Source organism: Carassius gibelio, chromosome A9, assembly GCF_023724105.1.
Source record: "Carassius gibelio isolate Cgi1373 ecotype wild population from Czech Republic chromosome A9, carGib1.2-hapl.c, whole genome shotgun sequence".
In the NCBI taxonomy this organism is placed as follows: Eukaryota; Metazoa; Chordata; class Actinopteri; order Cypriniformes; family Cyprinidae; genus Carassius; species Carassius gibelio.
In genome coordinates, this window is record NC_068379.1 from 28,842,404 (window position 1) to 28,855,064 (window position 12,661).

The window sequence follows — 12,661 nt, forward strand, 5'->3', positions numbered from 1 at the left end:
TAAAGGGTGAATGCCAAAGCAAGCAGTGGCATTGATAAAGACAACCCCTAAAATGATAAAATATATGGCTAAATAAAACGTTAAATAAATAAACATGACAGCAAATAAATAAATACAGATAATTCCCAAGAGTGGATGTTTGTTTTAAATTCTATTTGGTCTCTGTGGAGAAAAAGAAGTCATTAGATGGTGAGACTTCACATGAAGATAGTGCCATCTAGAGCCATCCTTCAGACAGCACTGAATCAATACAAACCCATTACAATAAACTGAAACTACTGCAGCCAAGATAGAGCAATGCCAGTCTAGGACAAAGTTAAATGCACAAACAATGACTCCACAAATAAAAAGTCTTGATAACATCACAATACACCATACAGTACTACAGAGAAACTTTTATAGGTTTTACATGTTTTTTTGTTTTTTGTTTTTTTGCTGCCACTTGGCCAAAACTGAATTCTGTAAAGATGAAAGGGTTCAAATGACAGGACATGCCAATCCCAGGGTGCCAAAAGACCAAGTTTAGACATGCAGCAAATTAAAATTATCTAGATACTACATGACAATTTTGCTATGTTTGTCTGTGAAGGTCACTGTTTGCTGGGGAGTGACTAGGATGCCACGGAAAGTTGTGTATACAGCATTGAAGGTGTTTGAAGTTATTTAAAATTATTTCACTAACCTCAACCACGTGCCTTTTCTACTAAATCCCAAAACATGTCAGCAAACCCAAATGTGAAAAATAGCTGTTTAAACCTTTTTTGGGTTTAAACAACTAAAAAAAAAACACTCATCTAGAATGGCAAAAACTTCATTCTTGAGTGAACTAGTCTTTTGACTAACACAAAAAGTAAATAATCTCAAAAAATGGTACTTACTCACTAAACGGTTTTCTGTTATTTGTAGGCTGCATCATAAAGTGTACTTACATATTTATTTTGGATGGGAAAAGTCCAAACAAAGCTTCCCTCTCCAGTTCAAACCACGGAGGTCATATTGGGTTTTAAAGAGTGCGTCGCCTCTGCCTGGAGATGGCCAATCACAGATTCGAATTTTGAGTTGACACCTGGACTGGCCAATCAAACTTTAGGGATTTAGCGCCCATCCATCTGGACACCCATCCTAGATACTTGGAGTTTTTGGGTTGCTAAGTGGCCTCCTTCAAGATCCACTACTGAAAACAATCAGAAAAAGATGACAGACGAGATCTGCTGCTGACATATTGACATTAAACATAGGGAGCTTTGATCAAGACTTTGATGCACAGAGGGGAGATGTTTACAGGGTACCCACAAATAAGAGTGCACTTAGTATTGTGTGAACCTACCTTTCCCCCAGATGCTGATAGAGGGACTGCAGTTCTCTAGAAGCCCACTGGTGATTCGTTGGCAGAGGCCGGCCTTTCCCAGGCTTTGCTTTTTACACAGTTTGTGGCTTTCAACAAGATGTGGTTTTAATGTCACAGCACACTAAAGTTATAGGCAGTTGTACCCAGAGAGTGATCCTGATGGATGAAGCCTGGGAAATCTGCGATATGGTTAAAAACCTCAGTGGAATCAGTGCACATCAGGGGCTATTATATGATGGAGAGATGTGATAGCTTAACATGATATCTTCTAAGATCCCTGAGAAACCTGTGGGCAGGGCCTCTGTGAAGACAGGCTCGTTCTTACAAGAAGTATAAATCACTTCCTGTGCTGAATGATAATCATGAGCTTTAGCAATAATTTAAATGCAGAGAGTGAAGAAGAATAATGACCCCTTAGGGCAAACAAACCATACAGCTAAATAAAACAATAAAAAAAAATGGGAGCCAATGGGAGCATAGAGCTATGTGTAAAAGGTTTCCCATACAAGTATTAGAAATAAAAGATATCACATCTATAAATTACTTAAGTTATATTTTAATGGATTGCTTCTACTTTAGTAAAACATAATGAGATGATAATAATAATAGAACTGAATAAAACTTTTTAAAGAAATTCATACTTTTATTCAGCAAGAATGCATCACATTGCTTAAGTCACATTGCTTAAGTCAATATTTTAGTGAGGCCAACATAAAAGTTGCAACAAATTCAAATATTGAAGCAAAGTTGAAGCTTCTTCAGTAAAGTGCTTAAGTACTCATTGACACTACTATCAATGCATAAAAAATACTTTCAACTAATTTTCAGCAGTTTGAAGGTGATATAAGGGACACATAACCAATATGAGGGGCCAATTCATTCTGGCACTCTCACACACTTGCATTCTCCTTTCACATACATATATTCTTGCTTTCACACACTTTCATTCTTCTTACACATGCATACATTTCTGCTCTTACACACACATACATTTTCCTTTCATATGCATACATTTTTGCTATCACACTCATACATTCTCCTTTCACATACATATACACACATACATATATAGAAGGTATGTATGTGCGAGAGAGAGTATAGTGGAAACAGAAGGCGTTTAGCTGAAACGGAAGGAGTATTCGCTTAAGTCTGACGTCACGTAGCAGCGCTTCCGTGTCCAAACGCTCTATCAGTTACCACGAGAAATCAACAAAAAGGTGCTAATATAAACTTACAATGTGATAGAATATTAGCGAAAAAGTTATAATCTTAAAGGGGGGGTGAAATGCGATTTCATGCATACTGAGTTTTTTACACTGTTAAAGAGTTGGATTCCCATGCTAAACATGGACAAAGTTTCCAAAATTAAGTTGTACGTTTGAAGGAGTATTTTTGTTCCAAAAATACCTCTTCTGGTTTGTCACAAGTTTCGGAAAGTTTTTTTCGAGTATGGCTCTGTGTGACGTTAGATGGAGCGGAATTTCCTTATATGGGTCCTAAGGGCACGTCTGCCGGAAGAGCGCGCGCTCCCGTATAGCAGAGCAGAGACATTCACTGATCAGAGCGAAATGTCACAAAAGAAGTGTGTTTTTGGTTGCCAGGACAAGACAACCCTGCACAGATTACCAAAAAAAAAAAAAAAAAGAGCATTAAGGGACCAGTGGACGGAGTTTATTTTTACAGAGCATCAACGGAGTTATGCAAGTGTTTTTGTTTGTTCCCTGCATTTCGAAGATTCTTGTTTTACAAACAAGGCCCAGTTTGATGCCGGATTTGCACATCGTTTATTTCTTAAGGATAATGCAGTCCCAACGAAAAAGGGTCGTGATCGTGTGTTGGAACCGCAGGCGGTGAGCAAAACTGCTTCAAATATCTCTGTGTTGTTAACTTAGCTATCGGCGCGTAAGCACATCAAGTAAACAACATGCGATGTTGTCATCAAACTGCACTTTCCACATGTACAGCTTAAAAAAAAATGTTTTAAAAGATGACAAAGTGGAAGTCCGTCATTTTCCAAAACCGCAAAGCAAATATATACAGTTTCAATACATACCACTCTTTTTAAATTTCAGCCTCTGGATCTGATTCTGGATCATAAATACACGCTAAATCTGACTGTTAGCCATGGTTTGTTTTGGATGATGTTATTTCCCTCACGGTAATGTCACAACTTCCAAACGCTCTCAATGCAAAAGCCTACTGGCGCTCGTGATTCTTTAGCTCAGCCCACACATCACACCTCTAGGCGCTCGTGTTTTTCTGGGTAAAATCGGTACAGACTATCTTTCTCCTAAAAATATAATAAAACTAAAGACTTTTTGGAGTTATGAAGGATGCAGTACTACTCTATAGGTACTCAAGATTAACAGGATATTGAGTGAAAACAAGCATTTCACCCCCCCCCCCTTAACTCAAATTTCTTTAGCGTTAAGCCCTGTTAATACAATCAAAATCAGTGTCTTAGAACTTGTACACAGATCTGTAGAACATGTAGGTTACATAATGATATGTTCAAGTTAAAAACTTAAAATATGTACTTGAAAAGAAAACAGGATGACTTTGTATTGCATAACTGTGAACTGTGAGGAAGAGCTGAACAGGTCTTGCACATGTATTTCCTGGTCTGAGAGTTACTTCCAGCTTAAAGAGGAAGTAATGGATACCAAAAAAGGTATAAATATATATGTAAAATGAAAATGCATGTGTGTGAATGCAAAAAAAAATTATGTATGTGTAAGGAGAATGCATGTGTGTGAATGCAAAAAAAATTTATGTATGTGAAAGGAGAATGTATGTGTGTGAGTGCCAGAATGAATTATGGCTTGTACGGCCCCCCATAAACCAATATCATAATTCTAATATTTAATAGTCATTGCTGTAGTGCTGTAACAACCGTTGGCACAAGCTAAAATAACAAAAATAAGACTAAACTCACATGATTCTCTCTCATCAATGGTGTTCAATTTTGTCCTTCATTAAAGCAATAAGCCACGAAAGGCAGGGTTACAGTGATTTTACTACAGGTGAGCTTGTTCTTTGGCACAGTGCAAAGAAGAGTATCTAAAATTCTCTTAAAATGGCAGCAGCAGTGCATATATTAAAACTTTTTGCTAATATGCTTATGTATTCTTCTCACAATAAGAGTGCAGTACTCGCAGCTCCATTTAACACATTTTTACAAGGAATCCATTCCACAGATTTCCCCCCAAAATCAACACAAACATGCCATTACCTTGCCATTACAGCTGCCAGAGTCTTGTGGAAGTCATTGGTTTCCACGTAAGTGGTTCTGGAGAGTGAGTGGCCACTCATACCCTTCAGTTCATCGACCGTCAACATGGAGAAGCAGAGGTACATCAGTCCTTGTGAAACATAAAATTGATGACGGTTTCAGGCAGCGGAAGTGAAGAGATACACGCTAGACGCTTCTTGCCCATGATCTTCCTGATAGTAATGCGGCACAGGTTCATCAATCTCCTCGGGTTTCCTGTTTTGGAAAGCAGCATTAGCTAGTACATGTCAGGCCTCAAAGACCTTTAGAAAGACATTTAGTAATTTGACAATCATGGACAAATAATTTTTGAAGTTATACCCTTTTGAAGTTATACTCCTGAATTTCCTGTACTGAACTTATTTCAAATTAATTGGCAAATAAACATTTCTAATTTTTGTTAATTTTTAAAATAATATTTATTTTATTGTAGCTTTATTTCAATTACCAAAATCCATCTCAACAGTTTTAAAGAATTTGTATGAAGAAATAAAAAATATCTGAAATATTCTTTAATAAAACCCAGTTTTTTATATATATTAAAAATGCATAGCATATGACTAAAATCCACTGAAAATGTGTTCATCTACCTGTGATAATGAAAAATTAACTTTCCATATTTTAAAATTGTTAACTTGTTGGTCTTCATTTAACAATTACTATTTTTTTTTTTTTTTTTTTTTTTTTTTAAACTTTTCATTTATTTCCAGGTAAAAAAAAAAAAAAACATTTTTACTGTAAAAAAAAAAAAAAGTACTGCATAATAGAAGTGACCCAATAAAGAGATGGCATTAAGAATGCATCTTACTTTTGGCCTCTTGGTAGATGCGAAAGGCTTCAGCATTGACTTTTAAGCGAACCATGGTGTCAGGATCGAGCTCGTCCCAGGGGACTAGATACGGGTCAGCGCCGTGGTCCAGCAGCAAGCTAACGAAGGCTGGTTCACATCCGAGTTTCAGAACTGCATCCAGCATACAGGAGGCCCGGCCTCTGACCAGCACTTCCCTGCTCACGGGGCCATTGTAGTTGTAGTTGGGGTTGGCGCTGGCATTCAGAAGCATCCGGAAGCAGGGGAGGTGGTGATAAGCTGCACTGATGAAAAGGGGACAGGCTGCCAGAGTTGTCAAAGAGCGGGTGCCGAACATAAACCTCTGGTCCAGCCGATGGTCAATATCAACATCAGCATTGAACCTGTGTGTATTACAAAGCAATCAGTATAATCATAATTCATACTTAAACAATCCATGAGAACATACACCGACAGCCAAAAGTCTGGAATAATTAAGATGTTTTATTGTGTTTGAAAGAAGTCTGTTCTGCTCAACCATCGCAGCATTTGTTTTTATCAAAGCACAGAAATTTTTTTTATATTGTTGAAATATTACTACTTACTTAACATACCGTATTTTCCGGGCTATAAGTCGCACTTTTTTTTTTCATAGTTTGGCTGGGTCCTGCGACTTATAGTCAGGTGCGACTTATTTATCAAAATTAATTTGACATGAGCCAATAGAAATGAACCAAGAGAACACATTATCGTCTACAGCCACGAGAGGGCGCTCTATGTTTTCAGTGTAGACTACAGGAGAACTGAGCAGCATAGAGCGCCCTCTGTAGATGGTAATGTTTTTTCTTGGTGCTTGGTTCTAAATAAATGCTTATAGTCCAGTGCGACTTATATTAGTTTTTTTTCCTCGTCATGACGTATTTTTGGACTGATGTGACTTATAGTCCGGAAAATATGGTAACTGTTTTCGATATGAATGCATTTTAAAATGCAATTCTTTCGTGTGATATAATGGGGAATTTTCAGCAGCCATTTTTCCAGTCACATTTCTTATGTTTATCAATGTTGAAAACAAATGGACTGCTTTATATTTTTATCGAAACCGTGATGCACTACAGTAGACATCTGTAATGTTACAAAAATTTCATTTTAAATAAATGCTATTCAGTGAACTTTGTATTAATCAAAGAATCCTGAAAAAATTTATCATGGTTTCCACAAATATATTATGCAGCAAAGACATTGATAATAGTCAACTAGCACTAATAATAATTGAGCACCAAATGCAGCTTTGCATCACAGAAATAAATACATTTTAAAATATATTTAAATAGAATAGAGTTTTTTTTTTTTTTAATTGTACAAATATGCCACAATATTGCTGTTTTGACTGTATTTGTGATCAAATAAATGCAGCCTTGGAGAACATTATTCCAGTGTATGTAAAGTTGGAACTGAACTCCATTTTCATTATTTGTAGTTTTAGAGTTTACGAGATATCCCGACCTGATCAGCTCTATTAGGATGTCCACTCGGCCCACTTGTGCAGCATGGTATATTGGGGTGCTCCGGTGATGAATGCTGCCGTTCGGATCAGCACCGGCTTTCAGAAGGATCTTCACACAGTCCAGATGTCCATTAACCACAGCCATGTACAGAGCAGTCTGACCCTTCACATCCACCAGGTCCACTGCAGCTCCCTGAGAGATCAGGTAGTCCACACACTCGCTGTGACCAATCATGGCAGCGATTCGCAGGGGCGTGCAGGGCAGCAGGCCACAGGACCAAATCAACTTCTCATTGATCTTCCTGCAAAATAATTCAATCATATATTCTGTGTTAAGAATATCACCTCTGAACTGCACCTGAGATGAGGATAAACATGGGTCGTGAGTTTTGTCCAATGTAAAACGTGGGTCTTGTAGCAAAACCAGTGTAGGCGCTCTTAAAGGAACGGTACACCAAAAATGGAAAACTGCTGAAAATGTAAGATTTAAACAAATCCAAGATTTGTTTAAAGAGTTTGTGGAACAGAGTGAATTTCTTAATCTGACGGCACCCATTCACTCTTCAGAGGATCCATTGGTGAACATGTGATGCAATACTACATTTCTCCAAATCTGTTACTATGAAGAAACAAACTCATCTACATCTTGGATGGACTGAGGGTGAATGAATTCACAGCAAAATCCATTTAGATATTTTCAAAAACATTTTGAAGTAAAAACAAAAACAAACAAAAAACAATTATGTATGAATTGGTTACAATGAGATCTACAACATGTATTTAGAAAATATGTGTACATTTTCATTTTATGCCAACTTTAATGAATCATTGATTGAAAAACCTCACTGTTTGAAGCCGTCTTCTTGTAGGAGGGTCTTGAGAGTGTCTAGATCTCCTACATGGGCAGCATTATGTAGACTCGTGTCCTCACACTGTTCCAGGGGCCTGTCGCCGAACTGCTCCTGAAGCCATCCTCTCAGGTTACGACCTAACAGAGGGACAGAGAGCAGATCAGGTCAATCACATAAGCAATATTAGATGCTTGCGAGAACAAGGTTCATATTTCAATTTCAGTAATGTGTTGAATAATAAATCTGTAAACTCGAAAAGCTTGTTAAAACACTTTTGAGAGTGCTTGTTGTCAACAATTATGGTCTGAACAGTCCCTAATCGATCTGCATTGATCATGATGCTGTATGACTGAAACCTTGGTTCGTTCTGAAATGAATGTTTTGATTTGAATAATGACATACCAGCAGCAGAAGTGTTTGGGATCTGTGGCTCAGGGACCGGTGGGATCTCATCAGCCATCGTGTTTAGTACTGTCTGCTTTAATAAATGTATGCTGCTCCACAAAAAGGGTCTGTGTTTTTTCCCTAATGCTGTTTTTAGTAGCGGCATGGACTCTTGTATACGTGACTGTATGAGGCGCTCTGATTGGCTGAGCAGCAGGTGTCTGTCACAGGCTCATTTGGATTTAAAGGAACACTACACTATTTTTGAAAATGGGCTCAGTTTCCAACTCCCTTGGAGTTTAAACGTTGAGATTTGCCCAGGCGGCAACCTCCCGCTCTCTCTCGTGAAACCAACAAGGAAGTAACTTAAACTGTAATTCGTCAACTGGAGAATTTGGCTGCAAAACCCTGTTAAAATGGCCAACATTACAGCAGAATAAAACGTTTACAAACTGGTTAAAAAAATTATTTTGGTCTATATTGCTTATTTTACCCTTCATGTGAACTGTGAGCGGGGTGAATTTTTTATAACTCATCAGTTTAAATTATATTAAGCCTTAAAAGTCTGCATAATTAAGGGCGTGGCCACTTGAGTGACAGGTGGATTGCCCCTGCTGACACTGCCGTTGAGCTAGGTGGGCGTGGCTTCAGCAACCACCTCCTGCCTTTCTGCCCATTTTCAATTATCCAGAAGTGATGTGCTGCCAAGATGGTGATGGCCGGCTCCGCCTAGTTAAGGCTTCAAAAACGCACTTCAGAAATCTATGGGTGACGTCACGGACACCTATTCCATGTTTGTATACAGCATGGTTTGACCGTTTTCGAATCCATTCAGCCGATCTACGGGTCTGGCAGTAGCACTTTTAGCTTAACTTAGCATAGAGTCTGATAAGACCGTAAAAAATACAGGGTGACCATATGAGCCATTTTCCCAGGACGCGTCCTTGCCAGGATTTCTATATTGCCTAAAACATCCAAAGTGGTTTGGCCAATAACATGCAGGTATGGTACATAATCAACCAATCGTGGCATGTGAGAAGGTGAGATCTACAGAGAACAATCAAAGCAATGCAAATACATGTACATGTTAGGTGTTTGTTCGTTCATTCAACTTGAAGTATTGCTGCGCACTGGTCATTGGTATGACACCAAAGTACCAAGAGAGTGATTTTAATGCATAAGGAGCCGTCTGCTCTGCTCTCCATAGCTCTTATGAATGTCATACAAGGATCGATCTGCACAGCACAAACAGCCAAAATCTGGATATTTTAGGCAATATAAAAAGCCTGGCAAGGACGCGTCCTGGGAAAATGGCTCATATGGTCAGCCTACTCAAAAATTACCAAAGAGTTTCTATTTTTTTCCAATTTAAAACTTTCAACAGGCACAGCTTTATTATGCAGCACCTGAAAATATTCCCCAGCTAGTTTGTGTATGGTATAGCAGCACATTTCCTTGATTATAATGCCAGAATGAGAGTATCCCACACAGCAAATGTCTTCTGGCCCAGATCCGGGCCACACAATGACTTTTCCCTCGGCTCAAGTACCACAAAAAATGACGCCCTGGAAGTGGCCCAGATTTGGATTAAAGACTCGGGCCACACATGGGCCATAACCGGCCACAATCTCAGCTAGTTAATCAGCCTTAGCTGGTCCTGATCTGGGCCAAAACAGGTTTTATTATTGGTGCCAATTCTCAACCTTAAGTAAACCAGAATCCCCAAATCTGAGCCAAACCTGAGCCTTATATTGCCCAGACCCAACCAAGACAGCAAGCAGTGCCGGCCCAGATCCGGTCCGAATGGATTTCACGCAGGGGAGATATGGGCCGGATCTGGGCCAACACTATATTGCTGTCTGGGAATTTTAATATTTCATATTATTACCTTGTATATTTCTATGATCACAATTATTCATTTTGTGACATGCTTTAATGAAGACACAAACTGTCAATAAAGTACATTAAAACTGAATAGAAAATCAGACTTAAAACCCACACATTGTAACTGTACAATAAAAAAAACATAGTTCCTAGCCATATCAGCCTAGAAAATCACAACTTTTCATTTTATGTTGGTCTTAGTACACGATGTAACTACAGAAGAGTCAAGTTTTAAATAGAAAAAATATAGAAATTCCTTGGTAATTTTTGATCAAAATGCTAACGGTCTAATCAGATTCAATGATCTATGCTAAGCTAAGCTAAAAGTGCTACCGCCAGACCTGGAGATCGGCTGAATGGATTCGAAAACGCCGGTAAAATTAAACTGGTTAACTCTATTTTCAAAAAAAGTGCAGTGTTCCTTTAATTCCAAAAATGTGGAGCTTGAAGATAATTTTAGCTATAATTTCTTTGTTACCCATATATAATTATATTTCATAAAATATTTTATTAAAAGAAATCACATAAATTCATAAGATTTTTATCGTAATACAATTTATATTGGGATCAGAGGGATGTTGGTGGGCAAGCCATGTCATGCCAGAGTAAAGTAATGCCACAACTTACACGTGTTCAGATCACCTTCCCCTGACAAAATCAGTGTAAAATCATTAACTTTCCTAATGCACTGGTGAGTGCGAGTCTGAGTGGTGAAATTAAGAAAATATATCTAGGATTTATCGGACTGTTGGATTTCAAATCAGTAGGGCTTGAGGCTCATGTTCCTGTAGCTCAACTGGTAGAGCACTGCACTAGCAAGCAAGCAAGCGCAAGGTTGGGGGTTCGATTCCCCGGAAACACATGATATGTAAAAATTGATAGCCTGAATGCACTGTAAGTCGCTTTGAATAAAAGCGTCTGCTTAATGCATAAATTGAATTTAAATTTTTTAATTTTGAGGCATCAAAATTAATTAAGTAACAAGCCGTTTTATGGATGGTAACTGTAATTTTATTACTGAAATCATATTAATAATTAGTTACACTACTAGTTAGTGCAAAAAGTAATTTTATTACAGTAACTAGTTACTGCCCAGCACTGGTTGCATGCACATTTATTAATTTAGTGATTTACAAGTGAGGATAATACAAAATACAAGCCGAAGCATATATATATATATATATATATATATATATATATATATATATATATATATATATATATATATATGTATGCTTTTTAACTTTTTGAATGGAAGAGCTGAACATGGAACATCAGCATATTTTTAACAGTTTTCCTGGGATGCATCCATATACTCACAGACCTTCTGCTCATTCATTCAGAGACACGAGGAGCCCCAGAGCAGAGCATGTGAGTGTAGATCTCAGTCCAGTACACTCTCTTGAGGCTGAAGACAAAGCTTGACTGTCTTTAACTGTGGTAGGTGACTTGGGTCTGTCGTTGTTGGAAGTGTATACTGAAGAGCCGCAGACGCATGCCGTATTGCTGCCTGACGACAGCAGAACCATGAACACGGGCCTAACAGGCCTGAAAAATAAACAGTGAGCACGACGGCCTCATCTGTCTCTGAAGAGAACTGGACCGCAGGGAGAAACACCACTCAACTCTCTAAAAAGTGTTTAGAGTGATTTTAACAAGTTGTTTTACAGTTGCTAAGGTGTTCTAAATTATTCTTAAAGCTTTGTTCAGGGTAGTTAGAAGGTGGTTTTTAGATAAGGCTCTGCTTTATGGTCTGCCAAGTAATGCTAATTGATCGCTTTAAAGTAACATCACACCTCCTTTGAACATAACACACAATTTGATTAGAGAACATGCTGAGTAACATGGAGTTTAATACTAGTGGTTTGTTAAACCCTAACCCTAAATTTCAGCAATCCTAATAATGAATTGAGGTTTACTTTTTAGAATGATCCTTTGTTAATAGCATTTTAATGATGGACTGGCTTTTCCTGGAGGTCAATCCCCAAAGCGTTTTCCCTGCTGGTTATGGTACATAAGTTCCAGAAGTCCCAATTAATAAGGCATAAAAAAAGGACTTATTTCAATGTAACAGAAGAACACAAGTTTCACTTGTTCACTGGTCTTCTTGCTAAAGCAGCACAATCATTTCTGACAGTCCTAAGGACCCTCCAGCTGGGGTTTTCTCCAAGGCCCATAGCAGGAGAACACTCGGACAAAACATGCAGTCCTGTTCACTCTGACCTAATCCAAATGTTCGCTCAGGCAGGTGCCCAGGTTTACAAGGGCCTCCAAATCCTGATCTTAAACGGCCCGGTCGACTGTTACTCAATAGGCGTTTGAGTGCCCCTGCAGTATGTGTGTGTGAACCTGCGGTGCAGCTGTTTCAAGCTCTGCCAGAATAAAAATCAAAACTGATGTGCTGATACAGGCTTTTAAAATGTTATTCAATGTATTCGCTGCGTCCCACCGGGTCAGCTTTCCAGAGCGTGGTGTGTGACACGTTAAACACATCCAGGCCTTTTTGTGAACTCATCAGAAACATTCACTTGGCGTGTTTACCGCTGCTTTGAAATGCAATTCAAAACAGTCATTAAAATGTCACAGTGTTTACTTAATGGTGACGTGTGTCATTTTTGTCACTGGCGTC

General features: G+C 38.4%; 1 protein-coding gene across 1 annotated transcript; it reads right to left on the reverse strand.

Annotated features, from left to right (window-relative positions):
* Positions 1 to 1,970: 1,970 nt before the first annotated feature.
* On the reverse strand, positions 1,971 to 8,306 carry asb1 (ankyrin repeat and SOCS box containing 1). The gene is made up of 5 exons (XM_052606728.1): positions 8,167 to 8,306; positions 7,760 to 7,901; positions 6,913 to 7,215; positions 5,428 to 5,810; positions 1,971 to 4,835 (listed from the first exon to the last, which is right to left on the reverse strand). Exons 1-5 carry the CDS (start codon positions 8,222 to 8,224, stop codon positions 4,705 to 4,707), a joined length of 1,017 nt encoding a protein of 338 aa, XP_052462688.1. The 5' UTR covers positions 8,225 to 8,306; the 3' UTR covers positions 1,971 to 4,704.
* Positions 8,307 to 12,661: the final 4,355 nt, after the last annotated feature.

What these genes read in the sequence shown, in the direction of transcription:
- asb1 (XM_052606728.1), bottom strand. Translation starts at nt 8,224, where the DNA reads ATGGCTGATGAGATCCCACCGGTCCCTGAGCCACAGATCCCAAACACT. An exon ending in ATCCTAATAGAGCTGATCAG is followed by an intron (nt 5,811 to 6,912) that starts GTCGGGATATCT and finishes TAATACACACAG; the next exon opens with GTTCAATGCTGATGTTGATA. An exon ending in CATCTACCAAGAGGCCAAAA is followed by an intron (nt 4,836 to 5,427) that starts GTAAGATGCATT and finishes TTTCCAAAACAG; the next exon opens with GAAACCCGAGGAGATTGATG.